The sequence below is a fragment of the Parasteatoda tepidariorum genome, chromosome 3 (genome assembly GCF_043381705.1).
Source record: "Parasteatoda tepidariorum isolate YZ-2023 chromosome 3, CAS_Ptep_4.0, whole genome shotgun sequence".
NCBI classification, from domain to species: domain Eukaryota; kingdom Metazoa; phylum Arthropoda; class Arachnida; order Araneae; family Theridiidae; genus Parasteatoda; species Parasteatoda tepidariorum.
In genome coordinates, this window is record NC_092206.1 from 79,589,079 (window position 1) to 79,615,189 (window position 26,111).

Here is a 26,111-nt window from a genome sequence, read left to right on the forward strand (position 1 = left end):
TTTTAAATTTTAATAATCTGGTTCATCTCCTTTTTGTGGTATGTACATAATAGGTAGGCACATAATAGTATACAACATAATAAGTGTAGTAAATTTTTATTTTTATTCTGTAAAAATCTTATTAGCTTATGCGTTTTGGGATTTAAGACAGATTGATAACAACTTTACTAAAGTTTTCTGCTTAAGGCGGTAGACTTAGGTATAAAAAGAAGGAAATTAATTAAAGCGATGCGTTAATTCATTAAATCAATCCTTTAAATATTTTTGAGATTCGAAAATTTAATGAAATCATTAAGAGACTGTCAAAAAGTGAATAATACCAGCCAACTTTTTTTTCGAAAAAAAAAGAAGAAAAACAAGCTAGCATTTAGTTTAATAATAAATGCTGATAAACTAAATTCATGGGGCAACACTTTCTGGTAAGTAGAGTGCAATATACATCATGCGAAACAGTATACGATTTTATTTAAGTTCAGCAAAAAAATCTTATTCAATTGTAAGTCTTCGGGATTTTAGAAAGATTGAGAATAACTGTACTAAAGCTTTCCATTTAGAACGGATGCACTTAGGTACGAAAAGAAGGAAAATAAAGTAAAGAAATGTTTTAAATATTTTTAAATGTCGAAAATATCTAGATATAGATGCTTATAATATTATATTACTATCGAACCATTCTTTAATCTGATTGAAGTGGAATTCGTAAAGATAAACGAATTTAATAATTAAGAAATGAATTTATTTTTCTTCAGGAAAATTACTTATTGCTGAAATCGTAAATGAAAGAAACCCTTGAAATAATAGTTTAAAAAATAACAAATTTGCAATTTTGTGTTAGAGTAAAAATAATTTTTTTGCTTATCTCACGAATTTTAAACTGAATTTCAAATAAATTTGAAAATTTGTGCCATACCAATCATTCAATAACACCAGACAACAGAAAAAAAACATTTATGGATGCAAGCATGTACTAATTTGCTTTCTATATTCATTTTAAAATTTTGAGTAATATTGCGTCCTTTTTTTTCCTACAACATTACTCAATGCTTCTCAACTCCGTTTAATGATATCGTTATCAATGACTAATAAAATTTTCAATTCAAATTCAATTTTCTTTGATTTTCCTCATCCAACTGTTCTAACTTATAATAATACTAAAAATACACGTTTTAGTAATAATTATATTGTAATTATTAATAATCAAATGTAAATAGTAATATAATAACAATGGTGAGGTGACTTAATGAGGTAAATGACATGACAGATAAAGTACCAAATTTGGTATGAAAGTACCTGAGGGTGCATGTGTAAATTTATAAAAGTCAGCCTAATTGTACCCTCTGGGGTTACTACTAAGGACTATCCGTACTGTCAAAGTGGTGAAAGAAACTTAAAAATTACTGTTTAGATGAATGAGAAATGAGCGAGATATATTGTTGTATAATTGTGTATTTTTCCGCCAATGAAATTAAGGAGATTAAACTTATGCTAATAGGACTGATCATTTAGGAGTCACAGAAACAGTTTCGGCATCTATATTGCAAATTGGCTGCCTTAGGACAAAACACATAAAAAAATAATAATAATAATATATATATATATGTACATTTAGCATTGTCAGCAATGTGAAGAAAATATAACATTATTAATAAAATCTGGAAATACTATATAAAATAAAAATCTGGATGCTGAGAGATAAGAAGCACTTGCTAAAGGGANTATATATATATATAAAAAAAACAGGTAAATGGCACCAATGACAGCTATAGCAAAAATAACTAAGGACTTCGGGAAATTTCTTTTCGAATAGGAGATAATTCATCCTAAGACTCACGTCAAATTTTAGTCTAACTTAAATCCCCAACTTTCATTAATATTACTAAATCTATTAATACTCAGTGGAGAAAACTATGACTATACATTGATATGTATATAGTATATATTAATACAGCACCAATCGATAAAATATTCGTAATACTTATTACCAATACAAATTTCTTTTTTTTTTTTTTGACAAAACTACTGACAATTTTTTCATAAAAATCGACATGAGAGAGAGAATGCAGATTAAGTCTACATAAGAACAAATCACAGGGATAAATGTTTACATTTATTTTACATTTTATTTCTTTACATTTATTTTACATTTTATTTCTTTACATTTATTTTACATTTTATTTATTTACATTTATTTTACATTTTATAACTGTTGAGTATATATGCTAGCAATCTAAAATGGGAAAATAGAAACATTAAATATTTTTCTATGAATAAAATGTTGTTTTTTAAATTTGTTACTTGTCGTTCCTAATTACTCCCCTCCCGTTTTTCTACGTTTATATTTTCAGTTAAATATTCAAATTATTTTTATAGTATCAGGGTTCAAATTTAACGATCGTCCGTTGGAGCATAATATTAATTATCCAGAGACAACTGTACCAGCTATCTATGTTAAAGGATAGTATGCTCTTTTAATTTTGGTTTTTCAGAAAATATATTTCCACAAAATAGTGAACATTACACACTCCCGGTATTTTATTTTATTTCATATTTTATAACCGTCGTTGAACAGCCGATCCAGTTTTTGGGGTTTACGACTACTAATGTTCAACTCCGTAGCCTTGCAATTTTAAGCCCAATCCAAAAGATAAGGGAACTCCTGGAGCAAGCCTGGAGAAATTTGCTTTCGTGGAGGACTTTTGGGTGGAACTAACCCATATTTGCGTTACACGGAGAGGAAAACCACGAAAACCTTCCACGCTTAGCCTTGTGCCAAGGCGACTCTAATCCATAATCCGTCTACCATTAAGGATATTTTAGGTCAACTCTGTGGTCGGTGCGAGCCGGGTGCGGAATTCGTATCGACCAATCATTGCTCGGATTCGAACCCGGTTCTTTGATGGGATGACCAGAGCGATGGGTTAATAAATTTCATCTACAGAGCAAATTTCTCTGCATTGTTTTTTTTTTATTTAATTTCCTCAAAAGAAAAAAAAATCTAATTGAAACATGTGCACAAACTAATAAAAATGAGGGCTGCCAGTTATTATTTTTTTTTAAAAAATCTCTTTTGAGCCTGTGGTTAAATTGTTTAATTTTTTTCTCGTAGTATTTTTTTAAATTCTCTCTATAGCCCAAATTCTATATATATTACTATAATTACTATATCCATATTGTGGGCATGAGAAACCTAGATTTTTTTGGAAATACATTAAAAAAATGCAAACTAAGTTCTATTCATTTTTATAATCAGTTAATATTTGGAAATTACTCAAACGAAAACTAAATAGCTTGAATTAGTTCAAAAAATAAAACAAACAAACGTATTTATTACTATATAAAACAATTCTTTTAACAAAAAAAAAAAAAAAAGATNACTTTTTTAAAAAAAAAAAAAAAAAAAGATCTTAAATTGTAATTTGGATGAAAGTATACTTAGGAAAAAAAGAAGCGCTTTTTACTTTTTTTTCTTTCCCCAAAAAATGATAAAAATTGAATTTTAAAAATTTTTAGGAATTTAAAAATTTTGCATGCATGCTAGGTAATAAATGTTAAGAATAATAATTGAGTTAAAACGAAAAAATAGCTAGATCACCACACCAAAAATGATGACTGTGTCATAGAAAACATTTCTTTATTCTTTTTCTTTCTAATTTCTAAAAAATGTCCTGTAAATATTAAAAATTTCATATATATATTAGAAAAATTAAAAATATTTGGGCCTGCAAGAAAATGCATACAAAATAATAACTTAATTTCTCCACATCGACCACTTCTCCACCTTACGACAATTTGAATAAATATTTCATCATACAAGAAACATGTTGTAATACGTCGAATAGAGAAGAGCATAAAATTAAAAGCTCCCCATACGACTCACGTGATATTCACGTTCTGATCATCTCTACTGTCAATGGAACGGATGAAGTAAAAAAGTCACGAAATTAAACAAAAAATGAAAAGAGAAAGGGTCAAATGAAATTAAGTATGACAAAGCCCTATTGCACGTTTAGATTTGTTTGGAACAAACTATCTTGTGATCGAAGTCTAAAATTAAAATTATTTCGAATTTGATCCCTAAAGTAATATTTTTTTATTATTTCTCTGTTTCCGTTTCAAAGTTTACGTTGGAACATCGTCATCACGCCATAGCAGACGATACTTCGCCTGGCTGAAAATGATCACGCCATGTGGTTCTATAACAATCATACCGGCCAATGAAATCAGGACCCGAGCCGGTGACGTCACGAACGCAAGAGAGCGAATACTTTAGTGAAGAACGGGAATGAGAATTCTTATAATAGAAAAACCAAGCCGGCGAGCTTTGAGCTCTCTACGTAAATCGGAATTGAACTCTCGTCTGTCACACTTTTCATTATTCGGTATCATTTTTTTTTATCGTTGATTTTTGAATCCCGCTTCTTTCGTTTATATAAGTATTTGTTTCTAAATTTAGAAAGTGGCTTGACTTTGCTCCGGATCTTCTCATTCAAATTGATAGAATTTGAAAAGCCGATTAATTGAACTCGTGTTTTCAATTTGTGTTTATTTACATTCTTGTTAAAAATTTCGTCAATGGACTTCGGACAGATTTGAAATATATATATAGTATGGGATGGCAGCTTCAATAAATTAATTCGACTTGCAGTGATCTCGGATGCTTCAAATTGTAACGTGAATATTTTTAATCAGTGAAAGAAGTTGAAACTAAAAAAATTGATCTCCCAGAAGTATTATAGTTAGGTAAGTAAAATATTTTTATTTTTAGATGATAAATAATCTTAACTATGTAATATAGAATTAAAGATTTTTTGAAGTTACACTTTTAAAATTTGAAATTAATATTTTTTTAAATAAACATTTAGTTTTATATTTTGCACATGGTTCAAGTTTTCCTTAACCTTAACACGTAATGAAACGAATTGCAATTCTTTAGAAATGTAATAATTTATTTTATTTTTGCTATTTAATATCTTTAAAAATTATAATAATGTATTATAATAATGTAAAATTTTAATATAATAATTTACCGTTAATTTTTTTTTAGATTATGTAATTAATTTTTTTCTAATTAAAAAAAAATGCTTTTTTAAAAGCTTAGTTTTTATTCTATTTATTTTTTTCGACTAAGCAAACGATTTCATACTCAGTTTGGTTTTTTGTTTCTCTCGTTTTTTATAATTTTCATTTTAGATCATAATATTTCCTTTTTTTGTTTATTGTTCTAACAACTGCTAGTTAAATCGAAGTTGAGTTTTAATCGAATGTAGAATTTAAGAGCTGCTAAATTTGTTCGGGATAATTAAAATTTGTCGATGCAATTTATTGATGTGGGTGAATAAAATTCAGAAGCGTTGGCATAATGTGAATTTTACAAATACTGTTTGACAAAGTTTTTTAAGTTTTGAAAAAAAAGTCTTAAGACTGAGATCAAGAATTTTTTTTAAAATTGAAATTTCGAGAAAAGTTTGGGTCGTATTTTTTTATCCTAGAGGGAAAAAAATGAAAATTTTTTTCGCATGTTTTGATTTTATTATAATATTAATTCAAAATCAACTTCGCGTTTGTAGAAGTTGTAATATTTATTGAAACTTTGTAAGGAAGAATTATAGATAATTTAAAACGTTCATATCTATGTATTAACTGTATAAGTTTTAAAAAAATTATTAAAAATTATTATTTATTTAAAAAAGCTCAGGAAGTCTTATGAAAATACTTTTTTCATTAATTTATGACTTTTCATAAATAGCGAAAATGTTTTTTACACGTAATGATCATTTAATAAGTTATATTTATAATTTTGATGTATGGAATAGCATTTTTAAAAGTAATTAAATTGCGGCGAATTAGAATTTTCTCCTTCACTTGTCTATTTTCCACTTAACTTTGCACTTTATTAATATCAATTCGATAAAATTGGATGTGAGTTTTGGTTTTGTTATAGAAAGCGCCATCTATTGATAGAAATGTTTATTGATATAACGTATAGAGATTGTATTTAAGTTAATTTTTTTATTAAAAAGGATTTATTTTTATTCTGAATTACAAAGCTTTCGCAACATTATGCTTTAATATCGAATATCGCAAACATTTAGTGTTAATATTAGTTTAAGTTTTGAAGAATCTTTTATGAATGGAATATTTAAAATCCTTATTTTTTAACAAAATAACTTTTATTTCATCTGAAATATACTAAACTCAGCTTAAAATTCGTTTTAAGATGACTTTTACGTTGCGCAGTTTTTGAAAATTTATTTATCCTCTTAATATTTAGGAAGAAAATATTAAGTAGAATATTTGCTTAACAAATTGATAAATAAATTTATAATGCATAAATTTGAAATTGAAATTTTATTTAAAATTTTCAAAACTTTCAAATTTTTGGCTGTTTTTTATAATTTGTAGTTCAAAAGAGTTCGAAAAATATTGTTTCATTTAAAATAAAAAATCATAACTTGAATTTAAGAGAAAAATGATTCCAATAGAATATATCTGTTAAATAAATTGTTGGCTGAAATATAACTTTCTTTATTTACCCAAATTACTACATTATTTAAATAACTTTATTTAACGTTTCAAAAGATTTTTTTCAAACAAATTTATGACAATAGTTTTTGAATTAGGGCATTATTCTAAAAGTATTACTTCCCTTATATAAAATGCAAATATAACTTTTTGTTTTTGTTTTTGAAAGTTAGAAGTACCATTCAAAACTTTTGATACGAGTTTTTTTCTTCAAAAGAAAAAAAAGTTTCATTTTACTGTTTGGCATTTACGAGGTAAGCTTCAAACCTGACTTAAAGCAGCCTGGCTGAGAGCTCACGTGATCTCCAGTCTTTATTTCAATTTATAAATTTAGTCTTTATTATTAAAATTAGATAAACGCTGCTGCAAACTCTACTTGATTTACCTGTATACTACTGGGTTTGCCAGTTTCTCCTGGTATCCTGGTATAATAAAAATTCTCCTAGTGTTTGTATATTATAGAACATACCCTAAAGTTATCTAAAAGAAAAATCCCGATTGAAATTTTTACATAATTTATTTTCTACTTGAATATTGCTGATACATAAGGAATTTTTAATATTTTTAGTAATCTGTTTAAAGCTTTTTTTTCCTTTTTATTTTGTTCTAAAATTCTCAGTTTATTTTTATTCAGAAGTCTCTCTTTTTAAATTAATAAAAATCTTTAAATTATCAATAATGCATTACTTGCTTGTTACTATTTAAAAATAATAGTTAGCACAATAAAAAAAACAAAAAACAAATTCCAATTCATTTAATGTTAATCATAAAAAGAAAATATATCAGACCATTTTTAGTTCTTAATGTAATAAAGTTTTTGTATTTTGATGACAATAAAAATCTTTGAATTTTCCTATATGTAAAATACTTCATGCAACATGTTATAATGAAATTTATATTATTTCGTAAAATTTACGAGTTTTTTTTCCTATCCATGTTAGAATGGTTTGAAAGATTTAATAAATAGTAAGAAAGCATATCTACGACGATATGTAGAAATTGAGACAAATATATCAATAATATAATATCTGACCAATAACATGTCAGTTGATTGAAGCGAAAATAGATGAAAGGTCGGAATAGAATGAGGGGAAAAACAAATTTTAAACCCCGAGGAAAAATAATTATTTAAACGACTTTCTAAATAACAATCTAAATTATGTTTCTATTTCTTAATGGAAACTATGAATCCACTACTCCTAACGTAAAGAAGTTAGTTTTTTCTTCCGCCATTGAAGGCAACGTACAATGCAAGGCTATTTTAGTAAGTAACGAGTTTTATTTCTTCACTGTCAAGGTCAATAAGTTTTACAATCGATATCTAAATTGGTTTCTTTGTTTCTTCTTACTAGTTGTTAAATCTAGACACGTTATGAACTACTTTCCCGGTTTGCTTCACCGAAATAAAATTGTATTGAATCGGAAACAATATATTTATCACTTTTGCAATTGATGAAGAATTGAAATTCTTAGACCAAGAAATTTTTTATTCTAAATAATACCTTTCTATAAGCTTTATATTTTTAAACTTAATAATATTAAATATTTTTTTTTTTTATCTAGAGCAGAAGTAGGTCTGTATGGAACGATTAGAGATCATTTAAAATCATCTTCCGAAATAATTTACGTATTAATTCACGAATATTTTGTGATGAAGTAAAAAATGATAGTTCGTAAATGTTTAAATCAAGTGGATATTTTGAGTTACCTATTAATCGGCTTTATTGAGGCCGTGTACGTAAGCTTCAAATCAAAGCAAAACTATTTTTGTATTAGTAGTATATGAGAGAGAGAATTATCTTATTTCTGCAAAATAAATATAAATAAAAATATTTTTGCTGCCATTTTTTACTTTTTAAAAAAAAATACGAAACGTTATTAAAAGAACGTAAGCAGAAACGGGTTAATTTGTTATAAAATAGTGGGGAAATTTTGTAATTAAAAAAAAATTAGTCGCAAGATAGGAGACAGATTTCTTTACGTACTGCAAACACCTACCTAAACAAAGTTTTTTTTAGATACTTCAAATACCTACCTAAAAAAAGCATTACTGCAGGACATTGGTGACATAAAGAAATATTTTTTCACTTAAAAATCAAAACTTCGGGATAAATTATTTCATTGACTAGGAAAATCAAATAAAATTACTTCTATTTAACTACAGTGTGGCGAAAGGTTACAATAATACTGTGCACTAAGGAACTCATTATTATACATTTTAGTGAACATATTAAATATTGTCTGTTAACCCGACTTCCTATTGCAATAAAATTTGCTCATTGTTTTTTTTAAAAAACTTAATATCTTAAATTTATTTAAAAGTAAAGAAAAATAAAAATTTTTGGGAAAACAAACTGCAATATCGTTAAATGTCCTATTACTCTCAGCTTGAAATAAAACATATACAATTGCTGTAGTACGTAATTCAGACACAATTAAAACATCGTTAGTTCTTACTTCAGATTTTGATTTAAGCCGTAGCTTATAAATTGTGTCTAATTCATATATCCGCATTGTTCTATTTTCTAGTAATAATTATCACTAGGCAACAGTGAGGAAAATCCGATTGTCTTTTGAGCGATAAATATGGTATTTAAAGGTTGCTCACTAGCGGAATTTAAAAGTTATCGAAATTTAACTGGCAAGAACGTTGCGTTTCTTTTTCAATATATCGTATTTTGACCTCTTATTATCGATGCGGTTTGGCTTACTTTAGAGGTCTGAACTCATGATAATATGCCAATAGTAATTAATATGTTCAATATTACATATTAACTCAATTTGTCAAACAATTCTAAAGCTTGTTGTCTCCTCTTGGGTTTAGCATGAGCATAAAATTTAAATAATTTTATCTAAAAAACATTATTATTTAGAAATTTAAACTAAAACGAAAACTTCCTTACAACGAAAAACAAAGAATAAAAGTTACTTAACGGTAACTGTGACCATGTATTGGACTGCTTTTCCGAGTATCTAACAGGATCACTTCCTTATAATCGAAAAGTAGAAAATTTAATAACGCTGTGAATTATAAAAAATATTGATATTTAACAATATAACATAACATTTTTTACCTAATATTCATATATCATAATATTCTTTACATAACTAATTTATACAATTTTTATATAAATAAGTGTTTTTGTTTCTTATATAAAATTTATCTGCACTGACAGTATAATCCTATTCAATAATTATCAATTCATAAAATATTGATGTATAATATTGACGTATTATTGATACGTTATATTATCGATATTGATCACGAAATTATCATATTCGATAATTATAGTTATGATTAACGAATGCGATATTTTCTAGTTTGGCATGTATTGTTATCGTTTATAACCGCAGTTTAGTCGTATTTATATTGACGAACTAGTGTTCATGAGGTGTCCACGGTTCAAATCTCAGCAATGGCTGGTCTGTCTAAATTCTGCACCAGGCTCGCACCGACCGTAGTGCTGAAGAAAAATATTCCCAATGATAGAGGGATCATGGGTGAGAGTCCTCTTTTGCTCTCGGGCTATTCGCACGAGGTTTTCGTGGTTTTCCTTATGCAACGCAAATGTGGGCATCAAAAAGCCCTCCAGGAAAGTTAGCCCCTCCCAATACTTGATTCGGGGTGCCCCTGTCTTCATAGTTGGGTTCAAAATTACAAGGCTACGGAGTTGAAATAAACTCAGAATCGGGTTGGAACGCCTGATAAAATAAAATAAAAAATAATATGAAGAAGCCTGATCCCGAGTAATTACTCATTTACTGTCGGATTGAACTAATTTTATTTATATTTCCTATTAAATATTACCTCAAATTTTGACAACAAACGTTAGCTTAAAAAGCTTTAACAGTAAACTTAATGCTTTGACAGTTCAAAATAGAAGATATCCCTGATTTACAAGAATCGAAGATTATCTACGGTTATCAGTTCTGTTTGGCTGATTTGTCTGTTTTCCTGCATTACAAGCTCTGTTAACCTCTCCCGTTGTTCAAAGGAAAAGCGAGCAAGTGATGCTCCTTTGGGACTAGTCATGACAAACTCGTTGAACCATATTCTCAAAACACTTTCAATATCTTAAACGAGATTTATTATCTTTCGAATTTCTAAGTTCGAAAGACATGCATGAGCTCATCTCAACCTCATTTTTAAAGGTTATAAGATGTTCATCTTTTTCTAAGAATTATGCAAAGCTTTAGGTTCAGTTCTGCGGAAGTAAAATCGATCAGCGCTTAAGAGGATTCTACATTTTACCTTCTTACCTTCTGTATAAACAACTCATCTTACTTACCTTCTGTATAATCAACTTCTCTTATATTTTAAATATATAAGTAATTTAAAATTTATTATTATCAGTAATTTAGTAGAAAAAGTGATTTCACACAAACCTTTCCAATCCTTTCCTTTTTTTTCAAACATATATATATATATAAATANACATATATATATATATATATATATGATATGATATGATATGAGAAGACAACTAAGGATTACGCAATGGGGAAGCTCTATCTTCAATAATTTGTTTGCATTTTGATAGTTCCAGATATTTTTTTCAGCCATTGAAACTTTATGGCGCTTACTCTAGGTTTACTTGAACTCAAAGTTTCCTCTACTTTAAATTTAAATTATTTATGGAGGTAAAATAGAATATACTGCGAGAAAAAGTGCCTCCTGTGGTATGGCGCAATTTTAACATGAGTTTTAAACAAAACTTTTTTTGACTTTCTAAGACACCGCAGAAATATTTCCATGTGATTATAATCACGTGGTTTTATAATTTAAAAAAAGATACTCTCTTGTGACATAAAGTAATAAACTAATTTATTCTAAAGAAAATCGCAAAGAACTTAGCGTAGGTTTAAGCTTATTCCATTTTTGATTGTAAAAGCCGATTACAATCACGTGGTTTTAAATCGTTAAATTTTTTTTTCTGATGATTCAGTGAACATAATTAATTTCTAAATAAAATTGCAAGCAGCATGGCTGAGCTTTATCGAGACATGAGTCGCGATTTCGAATATTTTTAAAATTATTTTTCTGATAATGTAGAAGAATTAATTCATTTCTTCTCAGCAAAATCGCAAAGTTACTCCATAATTCAAACTGATTATAATCACGTGATTTTGAATATTTTAAATTTTCTAATGATTCAGTGAAATTAATTAATTTTTTCGAAATAGAATTGCAAATGTTTGTATTCAATGATGATAATTCAAACTGATTATCATCACATGATTTTAAATATTTTAATTTTTTTCGGATGATTCACTGAAATTAATTAATTTCTTTTAAATAAAATTGCAAGCGACGTGCTAGAGCTTTAAAATTATTCTTTTCTCATGACATAAGTTTGAGTTATTTTGTCATGACATGTTGTTTATAATCACCTCACATGACTTTGAATATTTTTTAAATTAATTTTCTGATGATGTAGAGGAATAAATTCATTTTTTCTCAACAAAATCGTGAAGTTACTCCATAATTCAAACTGAAGATAATCAGGTGATTTAAAATATTTTGAAAACTTATTTCGCAAAGCAATATTTTTTTTTCTTTAAAAAAAACCGCCAAGAGCTTATCAAGGGCCTTACATTATTCCATTATCTAATTTTCCAGGTGAGTTTTAAATCTTTTGTGATATTTTGATATCGTTCAAAATGTTCTTTTTTTCTTGTTTTGATATCTTTCGTATTTCTATCGGTGAAAGACTAAAATTAGGTCTGCATTTAATGCGGAAATCATCCTAAGTGAATAATTCTGATTTTGACTAATCTGTAAAAAATTTCGGATCGAATTACAGTAAAAAGTACCGGCTTTCATAATGTCTGTACTTTTTACCGTAAAATTCATTTTAACCTCAACATGTTACAAAACGAAATATCTCCGGAACAAAAAATATATCTTAGTTTTTACTGTAATAATTATCCTAAAACAGATTTTACTGTAATAATTATCGTAAAACCACTGATTAAATAAATATTAATGTAAAAATTGCAGTAATATATTTTACGGTAAAAATGGATTTTACCCCAAAATGGATTTTACGGATGATGCACTCAAAGTACCGGTACTCTATACCGTAATTCGATTCGGAATTTTTTATTGTAGATCTAAATCATATGACAGAAAAATGTTTTATTATTTTTATCCATCCCGTAATCTTACACTATAATTTTAAAGACCGATAACGCTCGATGACAAAAAATAATTTTTTTTTTAAAAATTAAGTTAAAAAATGTGCAAATCCTTAAATGAAATAAACCTATAAGAAATCATCGTTTTCATTGTTCATTATTAATCTAAAATATCTCGAAAGACAATAAAAGTATGTGTATTACATAGCCTTGATTTCTATATACTATTCGAATCATTCGTTCAGTGTCTTTTGTGAAGCTAGAAGAAAAAATTAAGTGACAGACCAAGATTTGTTAGTTGATAAACTATTTTTCCTTTTTTGTGGTCTGAGACCGTACCGTAAACAGATCCTTAACAAAACATTTTCGAACATTCAGCACTGGAATCGATCCGGCTGTGACGTCACTCGTTCTTGATGCTCGTGTCTCTTTCCTGGGGGATGTTTCTAGCCCGAGAGCAATGGCATCGGTGGCAGCATTCCGGATTTTCTCCTGGCGACCGGATAAACTATGAACTGAAATGTCAGCAGCTGTATAATTCTTGAACGATCCTTAAACAGTTCTTTGATCAAAAATCTATAATCGTGAAGTTAATGATTTCAACTCTACCTTAAATAAAGTTGTCTGTCTTTAAAGTCTTAGCGTCATCGTGTCATAAAAACGTGGACTTCTATGTGCGTATGTTAAGCGAGTTAACTTGTGCGGAAATTTCACATCTCCTAGTAACACCTGTAGTTAATCCAGTGACGTCACAACGGATGGTGATATAATAGTCTCTTTGTGTACCTCCCTTATGGAAAATTAATCTTGCTGGATGTCTTGAAATATTTAATTAAGATTCAGGAAATGTAACAAACAGGATATAAATTAATTTCGTTTAAGTAAGTTTTGTTTTGATGTATTTCCCTCTTTATATTTGTCACTTTGCTGGTGAGTTTAGAATTGTCATTGTTGGAAAGTAACATAACCCTAGTTAAAGCCGATAGCAAACGTCACTACCACATAAAGTTCAATGTTGATAAATCCAGTAATTATTTATTTTTGAAAAAATAAATAAATAAATGCTGTCGTTACTATTCGTGATTTATCACTTTTTCAATTTTCCAAGATTAAATATGTCCATTTCAAAAAATTTAATTCCTTTTTAAAATTACTTTTTTTATAACTTCAATTTTGTCTTATTTCATATCTTAAATTTATAAAATAAGTTCTGTTGCTAAACTAATAATTTATGTTAGAGTTTTTTACTACGTAGCACTTTTTGGCACATTAAAATAGATTTAGTTAAATTCAAAATATATTATTTTTATTTTAAATATCTTAAACGCCATTGCTAAGTAATATACAAACATACAGGAATTCTGATTGTGCCTTTCAAATCGGAATTTAACATCAGAGTTTTATCCATTAATCAAATTCTATTAAAAAAATCCATTTTAAAGTGATGAAATGTTCAGAATTTTTTTCTCGTTTACTCTTTAATAGCTAATTTGAGAATTATTTTCTTTATTATTGTTAAGTTAAAAAACATAATTTTGTATCATCTACATGTCAACGAACGTTTTGTTAATAAATTAATATGTTATACGCATACAATAGTTTTTCAAATCAGAATCAGAACCTAAATACCGGATTGTAATTCATCAATCAAATTCTGGTTAAGAGAAATTCAAATTCATTAATATTTAAAAAAAGATTTGATTTCGTTTAATATTATTAAGGAGATAGTTGAAAATTATTCTATTAAATATGGTAATATCGTTGACTTTTATAACATGACTGTATTATATATATATATATATATATATATTATTAAATTACATTATATTATATTATAGAAAATTTTGTTGGCTCGTTAAATATGACTCGTTTTATGATATTATATTGTTTGCACGTTAATATGATATTTTCTAACAATAATTAACAAATAATTCATCTCCATAATAAGGAATAATAATCACTAAAATAATGAAGTTTCGTGTTATTAATATGTATTGCAAAAAAAATTGAAACCTTGAAAAGGATATTCTATTTACGCAGCCAAAGGTCGCAATTGTTCCAGAAAAAAATAATAAACTACCATTTTAGATCTGTTTTCCTTTTGTTTCCTTGATTTAATTTTGATATTCAATTCAAAATAAGTGCTAATATTTATGAGAGTTTGGACATCTTTCTTAAAAGCGTTCCTTTGTTTAGCTGTCACTGTCATAGAAATTACTCCTTACACGTGCCGTTGTATTGATTGAAAAAGGATTCCGTAGTCTCGACCTTCCTTAGTACTCCAGATTCTGTTTACTTTAACTGACTGAGACTTTTAGTTAACACGATGAAATTATATAATATTTTAACACAATTTGTAAAGCTTTATTTCTAAAATGGGAACTTGACAGTTTTTCTCTTTTTAAAAAAAATATGTTTGATGCGACATTTTAAGTTCGCTTTTATTTTTGTTTCTTTAGATATTTTATAATGAAAGTTACTTTTGGTATTTTCAAGGTCGTGCTTAGGGTTTTACCAACCCTGATGAAAGAAACAAAACAAATGTTAATATTCGTAATTTCTTGCTATGAATAACATTGAGTTTACGAAAGAATACGAATTATAGATGTAACACATTTCAATCTTACGCATGTAACATTGAAAGCAGAATTAAAGATTAAAATATGATATTAAATGTTTGTTTAATGTAAAATGCTACAATTTGTTTAAATTTTAAAATTTTATTGATTTGAATGAACTGGTGAATTCTAATGAATTTTGAGATCTGCCCAGAATGTTCGCCAATTTGGGCACCCTTTGGCCATTGATAGGTTTTCTATAATAGAAGAGCATAATATGAAACAATATCAAATCACTAATTTCAATTACACATAACATTATGAAATATTACAAATTTATCTGCATGTAATATTTAAGAATATAACTAAAATTATAATTAAATTCTTAATGTAAAACTCAAAAAATGTTAAATATTACAAATTGTTCCAATTTTAAAAATTTAATCAACTTGAATGAATTGGTAATTTTAACTGAATTCTGGTTGCCCGGTGTCGCCGCACCTTAGGAGAGAGTATGTTAATGGTTATCACTGCTAATTAATTTTTATTTAAAAAAGTAGAGTTCAACCTACACTATTAAATTAAAAACTTTCTGTATTGCATAAAGACGCGATCGAAAGTTATTCAAAGTGTTCGAGATTTATCTTGTTTAATGTTAGTTCTACCTTCTTTCCCATAAGAGAACTTATGTTACTGTCTCCAATCATATAGCTATCAATTATTTTTAATTACTAGCAGCATTACTTGACAGGGAGGATTTATTCAAATCTTCATCCTAAGCATTCCTCGAAATTAAATGACATCTTCAAAGTTAATTTTGATAAAATGGAAAGATCAATTAAGTGCACACATATTTCAAAGCATTGTGATTCGTTACCAATGAAACATTATTGGAAACCGAAACAGAATGCTTGAACAATTTTGCATAGGAGTAACACATTTTTTACGTATTATTGAATTATGCTCAAAAGATATGGAGCTAGGTTCGATTTTTTTCTCTGCCTACTTAAACTCTTTATGTCACTGATGTAAGATAAGTTGATTGACATAAATTGGTTCAATTTCTTCAAATTTTGAGAAGTTCAAGAGTTTCATCTTGGTAGCCGCAGGTAATGGGAAAGTATAATTGCCAGATTCATAGCTTAACTTCATACAACGAAACAAGTCTTAAAATAAGCTGAAGTAATTATTTTGACGATTTTCACAATTTTTAAGTTAAATCATTTTCGACATTTTCAAAAGATAACTCAAGTGCCTTGCAAGCTATGACGGTAAAAAACAAAAAAAATGAATATTCTCCTTTTGTATTTTGTTCTTCACTTGGAGACCTGATAATAATAATTGTTTTGAATATTTAAATAGTAATGTCAAAGTTTCAATATCAACTAATGTTATGCAATTTTATATTTTAGGTAATTTATACAATCCTCAAACTCGTGACAATGCCTCCTCTATCGTGTACCACCGTTACTACCACCCAGACTGAACCTCAGTCTGTTATTGCTGGAGATAAATTAGAAACCGAAGTTTCTCCTGCATTTTCAAACCACGAAACTGATGTAAGAGATGATTGTGACAAAGTGGATGTTATTGAAGCACAGAAGCCAGTACCCACTCAGATAGTATGGCGTAATGTCATTCTCTTTGCATACCTGCATATGGCAGCTGTTTATGGTTTCTATCTCATGTTCACATCTGCAATGTGGCAAACAAATTTATTTGGTAAGATTTTAAGTTTTATATCTTTTAATATTTTAAATTTTATATCTTTTTTTATTTAATTCTTTATAGTTTCCATCTAATGTTCACATTTCCAATGTTACTTTGTTTCGCAAAAATTAGAAATTTTTTGTCTTTATTATTAAGGTTTAATGCAGTTTATAGCTTGTATCGTATGTTCACATCTGTTAATTCGTTTTGAACATACGATAGAAATTTTTTTCTTCTTTTTTTTTAATTTTTGTGTTTATGTATGTAGTTTTATTTATAGTTTCTATCGTACGTTAACAACTGTTAATTTATTTGCTGCGAATTAAAAATTGATAATGTTTTTATTTAAGTATTTCTGCCTATAGCTTTGTTTATAGTTTCTATCTTATGATCACATATGCAATGTTAATCTGTTAGGCTAAAATTTAAAATTGATATATTTTTATTTAAGTTTTAATATTGTTTATCGTTTCTATCGTATGTTCATATCTGTTAAATTATTATTCAAGAATTTAAAATTGATAACTTTGTTTTATTTTTAAGTGTTTATGTCTGTAGTTTTGTTTATAATCTCTATCGTATGTTCATATGTGTTAATTTGTTAGCTGCGAATTTGAAATTGATATCGTTTCTATTTAAGTGCTTATGCATATAGGTTTTATTTATAGTTTCTATCTTATGATCACACATGCCATGTTAATTTGTTAGGCAAACATTTAAAATTGGCATTTTTTTTTATTTAAATGCGTGCGACTTTAGTTTTGTTTATAGTTTCTATCATATGTTCACATCTGTTAATTTGTTTGCCGTAAAAATAAAATTAACTTGTTTTTTATTTAAGCTCTTCTGCCTATAGTTTTGTTTACAGCTTCTATCGTATAATCACATAGGGAAGGTTAATTTGTTAGGTAAAAATTTAAAATTGAAATATTTGTTTTCTTTGTGTCTAATATCTTATACTTACATTTGAAATTAGCAAACATATTAGATTAATAGGATTTTTGAGTGAGAAACAGTATTTGAGAAATTTAATAGATATGACTATTTCAAGCTTATAATTAGTTTGAGATATGTTACATTATCAAAAATCGGCTTAATTATATACTCGGAACATTGATTTTTATTAAACATAGATTTTTTTAATGAAATTTTTTAAATTGGTACAGCGGAAAAAACAACTGAAATATTAAAGTGTAAATAGATAAATTTATTAATTATAGATTAATAAATTAATAATTATAGGTTAATAGATTAGACCCATACGAAAATCTTCCCAAAACTTATTAAAGAAAAAAAAGTAAAGAAAAAACTGTTTTTTGGAGTAAAAAAAAAACAATCGCGTCAAATAGAAAATTATCAGCATATCTTCACGGAAGATAAACGTTTGCCAAGTAATCATGAGGGGGGGGGGTAGCAACGCCTTCTTGTTTGACCACTGGACTTATTAAGAATTTTTTTATGCTTTTCAATGTCTTACAAATCAATTATTCTCTAACCGATTTCATGAGTTAATGAATATCTATTACTTTTCAGCGTTTATTCTCTACTTATTCTCTGGCGTTGGTGTGACTGCGGGTGCACACAGACTATGGGCTCATCGATCTTACAAAGCAAGATTTCCCCTTAGAGTATTCTTAGCCTTTATTTATACCATTGCATTTGAGGTGAGTAAAATTAATTTTCTTTCTTTGCCATCAGGCTGTTTCTGTATCAATTTTTTTCTTTTATTTATTTTTCATATTTTTTTTATTTAATGTGCCCCTTCAATTTATTTTTGTGTTACATCTGATTCGCATCATATATAATGCAAAAATAGTTTGCAAGTATATAATTGATACGATGAAACTGTTGAAATCGTAATTCTTGAATATGACCTCTTGTTTTTGAACTAGATTTCATTGATACGTGATTTTAGAAATTTTTTGGTACAGCAGCAGTTTAATCCTCTCATTAAATATAATTTCTACCACGAAAATACTACATTCACGCTCACAGAAACACAACTTAAAATATTGAAATTATAAAGGCGTAATTCTTGATTATGAAAATGGCGACGAATGTTGCAGATCAATTGCTTTTACGCAGTGCAGGTTTTTACACTTTTGGCTCAATTTTGTTCATAAAATTTAATTAGGCATTATAAGGTTACTTGATTTCCCTACTCATCATACTTTTCTCCTCTCCGTTACCATGGTTTCGACAAATCTTGGTTTGTCCTTCAACAGTTTGACTCAGCAAGAAGTTGGAATATACTTCCAATGGGGAAAAAAGAAAATTTGTCGAATCCGTAATTAAGGAGAGGGTAAAAGTGTGGAGAGGGAAGAAATTGCGTAAACTTGAGAGTAAAGGTTGGAGTAAAGGTTTAAATAAATACTTTTTTTAAGCTGCCAAACTAATGTTTAAGCTTTTCACCACAGAAATGTTAAATAAACTCAATTAAATATTGCTTATATTCCCTGCAAGAACTGTACCGATATCCAACTTACTCCAGATCACATTCTCGAGAGCCCAGCCCTTACCCCATATGTTTTACAACTGGGTATGGTGCCACTGGAGAAATGATGTATTGGAGCTTGCGGATGCAGTTTTGAAGGCAAACGAGGCCATTTAATTGTCCATGGACACGATAAAAAAATATTGCTGAGCTGTGCAACTTATTAAAATAGTTAATGCAATAACTAATAATTCCTGTCAAGTTTTATTGATGTTGCACAAAATTATAAACGTTGACATCTTCTAGATTACAGTAAAGCCATAAACAACCATTAATGATGACTCGGCGGCGTAGTATATTTATTTCGTAGTATTTGTGCTTAAAATGAAACGGAATTTAAATTTTTGTAATTGTTTTCGCAGAATGACATTTATGAATGGGCCCGTGATCACAGAGTTCATCACAAATACTCTGAAACAGATGCTGATCCACATAACGCGACAAGAGGATTTTTCTTCGCCCACGTAGGATGGCTGCTTTGCAGAAAACATCCAGAGGTTATCAAGAAAGGAAAAAACATCGATCTCAGCGATCTTATGGCTGACCCCATTGTCCGATTCCACAGGAAGTATGTAGCTTTCATTGAGTTTTGGTCAGGCACAGAATTTTTTTTTTTTAACTTTACATATTTTTCTTTAAAGTAAAGTAAGTTTTCTTTAAAATAAAGAACCGTGAAAATTTTGGCACATGTGAGAAAAATCTTCGCGAATTTTCATATAGCAGTCTATGGGTAAATTTCTGAAGGTATAACTATAACTGCATGTTCGTGTACAAGGTTACTCTGAATTTTTTGTGAAAGGTCCGCTTTCGTGAAATTGTAAAAAATTTTCTCGTACTTTTGCGAATTTGTGAAGATATTGTTCCGCTTTATGATTTTTCAAAAAGTCACAAAAACCAATGGTCTGTGCAGAATTTTTATGAACGGTTCTGTTTTATGTAAAAAACAAAACAAGCAAGGAAAAAAAACACTCATAAAACCATGTCTTTCAATGAATTGTAGTTTTAAAATTATAAATTAAATACATCGTAGACTCTTATTTTTTCAAAAATAGAATTTTATTGAGAGTCTTGTTTTTAAAGTAAAAACCAACTTATAAAGCACCAAGAATTAAAAAAAAAATACCGGCAACTCTTGTTATAATTCCGAAAAAATTGTCTGTCTCTTTTAAATATTTTATTCGTGCTAATACAGGAAGGTTGACTAAATCATACCACTTTTAACATTTAAATTTCAACCAGTCACAAATCACAGAGATCACATTTGAAATATTTTAATATTAAAGTACAGAACATCGACTATTTAGAATTTTTTTTCTGTAATAATATTTGTGCAGTAAGTGCTAAAAATTTATTGTAACGCGGAAAATTGTAATTTCTGTAAGTGGTACGAATTAAGAAACCGTTTGCTAGTTCGCTCTACCTGCACCCTAAATCAATCAAAGGTGATATGATTTTATATTTTATGATAGTCGTTGAACAACCAATCCAATTTTGGGTTTATGACTACTAATGTCGTAGAGCCCCTGAATCCCAGCGATGGTTGGTTGATACGAATTCTGCACCCGGCTCGTACCGACCCCAGTGCTGATGTAAAATATTCTGCATGGTAAACGGATCATGGGTTAGAGTCTCCTTGCCGTCAGACTAACCATGGGAGGATTTCGTGGTTTTCCTTAACGCAAATGTGGGTTAGTTTCATCAAAAAGTCCTCCACAAAGGCAAATTTCTCCCAATACTTTATGCAGGAGTTCGCTTGTCGGCTGGATTGGGTTCAAAGTTACAAGGCTACGGATATGATATGATTTGAAAAAAAAGAAGAATTAAACAACTTTTCTCTATAAGCCGTTTTCTATTTAATTATTATCTAGCACAACGATTAAACCTGCTTTTCTTGGCGATACGTATTTATTTTTGAAAAATGTAGTGAAAACATTTCGTTAAAATCTAATTTTTTATCACTTGTTGCTTTAGGTACTACTTGAAACTAGTTCTTTTGTGCTGCTTCATCTTGCCTACAATCGTTCCAATGTATTTCTGGGGTGAAACATTTAAAAACGCTCTCTTCGTGGCCACAATATTTCGATTATGTTTCACTCTTAACCAAACTTGGCTTGTGAACAGTGCCGCTCACATGTGGGGCACTCGACCTTTCGATGTCAACATCAACCCCAGGGAAAATCCTCTTGTAGTCCTTGGCGCAGTTGGTGAAGGTTTCCACAATTACCACCATACTTTCCCATATGATTACGCTACCAGCGAATATGGCATTAAATATAATGTAACTACTGCATTCATCGATGCCATGGCGTGTCTTGGATTAGCTTATGATCGCAAATCAGCTTCTCGATCAGTTGTTAGCGCAAGAAAACTCAGAACTGGCCAACCAAGTATGTCAAGTTCTAGTGCCACAAAAGAAGAATAAGAAGTTTGAAATTTGAAAACAAAGTGTAAGTTCTAGTGCCACAGACTAAGATTAAAAATCTGAGAATATATTTATATAAGTGAGACTTATATAATATACTAATTGTTCTTTAAGACTTAAGGCCGAAACTGCTGCAAGAAATTACGAGAAATGAACTTGAATTTTTTCTGATTTCTACGGCTTGTCTTTGAAGCTTATTTTGTTGTGGTGTGGAGCTTTTTGCTGTTTTTTGATGATGTTAAGACTGTATTTTTTAATGTGTTGGAGATAAGTTGTAATATTGATTGAAAAATTGTTTTTTTCTTATTGTAGTCTTATATTTTGATTGTAAAATGATGTCATTAGTTATTCTATCAATAATTAATTTTCAACTAGAATCGTTCTTGAATTTAATGAAACTTTTTTTTAAAAAAAAACAACCTTACAAGGAACGATTTTGCGGTGTTTAGGAGAAATTTTACATAAAACCTTTTTTCAGGGAAAAGTATTTTCAAATAATCCTTTGTTTCGTTGAAGTTTTATCAAACGTTATAGGTAGCCAGGAAATTGAGGTAAATTTGCTAAATTTTTCCAGATTTCCTTGTTATCTAAGCAATTAACTGGTATGAGAACCTATACACTGTTAAGTTTTTTTTTGTTAGTGTTGCTTAAGTTACTATTAAAAGACCCAAGAGCTGTTTGTCAGGTTTAAATTTTGTGTAAAATTTTTTTTACAAATTTTTTAAAAAAAAAAACCAGCCTGACGGGCTTGTTTGATCTATTGTACTGTGATTTTTGTTTCGTCTTGTTACTTTGTTATTTCATGTTATCGAGTTTTTTTATTCTGTGAATACTTACTTAACACGAAGAAGAAATATATAGACTAAAAATTAAAACCAAGTTGTTAGTTTGACCACTATTCCAATTTAATTATTTATCATGAAATTGTGCAGATGCTTCATAATGCCCACCGCTTTCATTACTATAAAATTTCTTAAAATCAGGGTAAAAATATTTAATAATGGCGTATTTGTTAAATTTACACCAAATTTTCGTTTAACATTTATGAAAATGAGAACTTATTTAGAAATATTGAGAATGGAGATACATTTTAACAGCCCCAGCATGTTATAATGGTAAGAGTTTTCATTAGATTTATTAATTTCAAATTTGTAAAATATTTAAAAATTCTTTATAGCCCACCAAACTTAAAATAATTTAAATTGTAGTTAAAGGCTAATTTATTATTTATAGTACAAATTATATATAATTTTGATTTCTTAAACATATATATACATATACTACTTAAAAGAGGATAGTTTAAGGATAAACTTAAAATTAGCATTTGTCCTAAAATTTTGTAAATAGTAATATCTTTATGAAACAAATAAATTTAGCATTAACTGTTTAAATTAAAGCATTGTAATATTACTATTTTAAACCGAATTTCACTAAAAAATTAGCAAAGATTCGTATTTGAAGTTTTATAAAATGAGCTTTTAGGGAAACAAGATTTTATTGAAGAAAAGAGAAAAATAAATTGAGAAAAAGAACTAGTTTTTACCATAAAATTTTAAATTCTTATTTTTTATTTAAATATTTATGTATAACTAAGTAAGACAGGTATTTTTATAAATGTATGTAAATAATCAATATATATATGTTTTATTTTAAGAGAGCTTGTTTACTACAAAATCAAATTTAAAACTTTATTTTAATAAAAATCAAATAAATAAATTACTTTTTCAGTGCATACGAAATTATATGAACTTAGTTGTAATATTACAGGTCTTGGCGGATTAATTAAGAAAATAGTTTTTTTTTAATTTTTGTACACTTAGGTATTCATTTTCATAAAATATTAAAAAGTAAATACAACTTATTGAAAAAAAGCAAGTTTTTATATTTATAAATTGCGCAAGAAATGTTCTTGTGCACTTTTCTTGCTGGACTTGAAAGGACTTGCAGAATGTACTTCTAATTATACCTAAATGATTTATGTTGAGAGACTTCATAACCCAGTGACAGACTGAATATACTTCAGACTTTTATTTTCAACTATTTGTGGAATGGAAAAAATATTAAAAAAATTGTTCGTTTTATTCTGAAGAATGAAATATAAAATATTTTTAATAAAATGTTCTAACAAAAGAGAGAGAACACTTTGATATAACATCGAATTAAAGTTGACAATATAAATACGTTTCCCTATATTTATATGCAGAAAAAAATGCATATATTTTTAAGATGAAATTCTTATTAGAATGATAAATAGAAAGGGATCATAATTTATCCTACTATTAATTATGATCCCTTTCTGATATTACCTAAACCCAAATTGTTAGAAATGCGATATGCAATAATAGAAAACACTTGATATTCACTACGCAATTTTATCAGCAAATTTTTGTTTACTTTAAATATGGCTCTGAACTTGCATTAAATGTTTAAGGAAATAATATTGAAACAAACTGATATTTGTATTAGAAAAAAACAAATTATACATGTTAATTGTATATATTTTAAATTGCATTCATTTAATTCATGTGCTTGTTATGACGTATTTGTTAATCCACATAATATAAAATATGCCATACTTTTTCAATGTAAATGAGTTTATGTAAATGTCTCTATATTAACTATAAAAGAAAATAAAGTCTTTATTCAGTGTTTATTGAGAGTGTCATTTTATACCAGTTAAATTAAACATCATATTTTTTCCATCTTGAATGTAATTTTTTTTTAAAAAAAAATTAGCTGTGGGAATTTATTATTAAAATGTTGTTTTCTTCCTCTCAATTTTTTTAAAATCGATACATTTTTCAAATTGATTTTTTTCACTTGAGATTTAGCACTTTGAAAACTTCTTTTGTACGATGATTTAAAACATTCAGTACAAAGGGACATCGACCACGCTGTAAACTGTGCTGCAATTTTGCAGAGCTAAAGAGAATTCCATGTCATCGTGTCGATTATCATTAGCAGACACTTATTTGTTTTAAACGTTCTTTTAGCATTGACGATCACAGGTATTTATTTGTTATAAATCATGGTCTCCCAACTTACGTGTGGCCGAGGCCGCAATTAAAAACACCAGTCAAATGGCGGGCCACAACTTTATCAAAATTTTATATAGGACTCTTATGTTTGAAGGAACATTAAATATTACCGCAGATTTTTATCAAAGTTTTCTTAATATTAAAATTCAAAATAACAAGCATTACAAATAATGCTTGTTACGCATCATTTTGAATCTTCTCCTAATCAGAAACTTAGTGACAAGATTTTTTTTCTTTTAAATTTAATTCTGTTATAAACTAACATTTTTTCGACTTTTTAGGAATTATAGCGACAAAAAAACTCTCGAGCATCTGAAATTAATTTTTTCTTCTTTTCCGCTCATGCGATGTTCAATTCAAGGAATTTAAATAAAACATAATATTCCTTCCCTCTTTTATGCGTTTTAAAATTTACAAATGTAAATAATTTCGTCCAAAATGAGTGGTTTCTCTGATACGCAAATGCTAAATTATATACACAAAGAACAAAAAATCGAAATAAAAAAGAACAACATACACGATTATTTTTGTATTTGAATAAATATTTTCTTGGATGCAAAACCTGAGAAAGAAATTTTTTTGCACTGTTGGTATCTCAAATTTCAGAGAAACGAAGAAATTAGGTTTCTAAAAGCGAAAGAGAAGTATTTTAAACCCATATAGATTTTTTACGAAAATTGTTCTAAAAAAACGACTACTAATATATTTTAGTTTGCGGGCATCCAGTTGGTAACCACTGTTATAAATTGACTAGCAACATTTTGTTAAGATGCAACAAAATGAATGATTAATTGGATTTGGAAAAATAGTAAACTATACTAAAAAAATTTGAACTTAAGAATATCGAATGTGTGACACAATAAGAAGTAACAAATGAGGTTTAATTTTACTTGTTAACAATCTGTAACAATAATCTCATAATTTATAACAGTTCAAATTGCGAACTACTTTTATCTCTGCTTTGACATTAATATTTTNAGTTATTTAACTCTTTTTCCAACAAAAAAAAAAAAAAAAAAAACTCTTGGTTGATTTGTAATCGAAAATGTCCCTTTCAGGCGTGTCGAATTTCACCTCTGTAGTTGCATTTCAGAAAGCGGTAAATCGTCCAACATTTTTTTATTCCAAGTGGAAAAGTTTAACAGTTGATAATTCTGGAACAAATAATTGAATCGTAATATTTTTTTTATTTCATCAAATTCGTTGTATATTTTTCTACACTCTATAGT

At 28.0% G+C, this 26,111-nt stretch overlaps 1 protein-coding gene across 5 annotated transcripts in view; it reads left to right on the forward strand.

Annotated features, from left to right (window-relative positions):
- Positions 1-24,497, forward strand: part of LOC107442409 (stearoyl-CoA desaturase 5) — a 62,067-nt gene extending 37,570 nt beyond the window's left edge. For 3 of the 5 annotated variants that reach the window (XM_016055975.3, XM_016055974.3, XM_071178883.1), the window contains exons 2-5: positions 16,631-16,940; positions 18,462-18,592; positions 19,785-19,990; positions 21,394-23,363. In XM_016055975.3, the coding sequence (XP_015911461.1) occupies positions 16,661-16,940; positions 18,462-18,592; positions 19,785-19,990; positions 21,394-21,844 (1,068 nt within the window). In that variant the 5' untranslated portion in view covers positions 16,631-16,660 and the 3' untranslated portion in view covers positions 21,845-23,363. Of the gene's footprint in view, positions 1-4,223; positions 4,741-13,092; positions 13,542-16,630; positions 16,941-18,461; positions 18,593-19,784; positions 19,991-21,393 lie in introns of those variants that run through there. The other 2 variants (XM_016055972.3, XM_016055973.3) reach the window with 2 other exon arrangements.
- Positions 24,498-26,111: the final 1,614 nt, after the last annotated feature.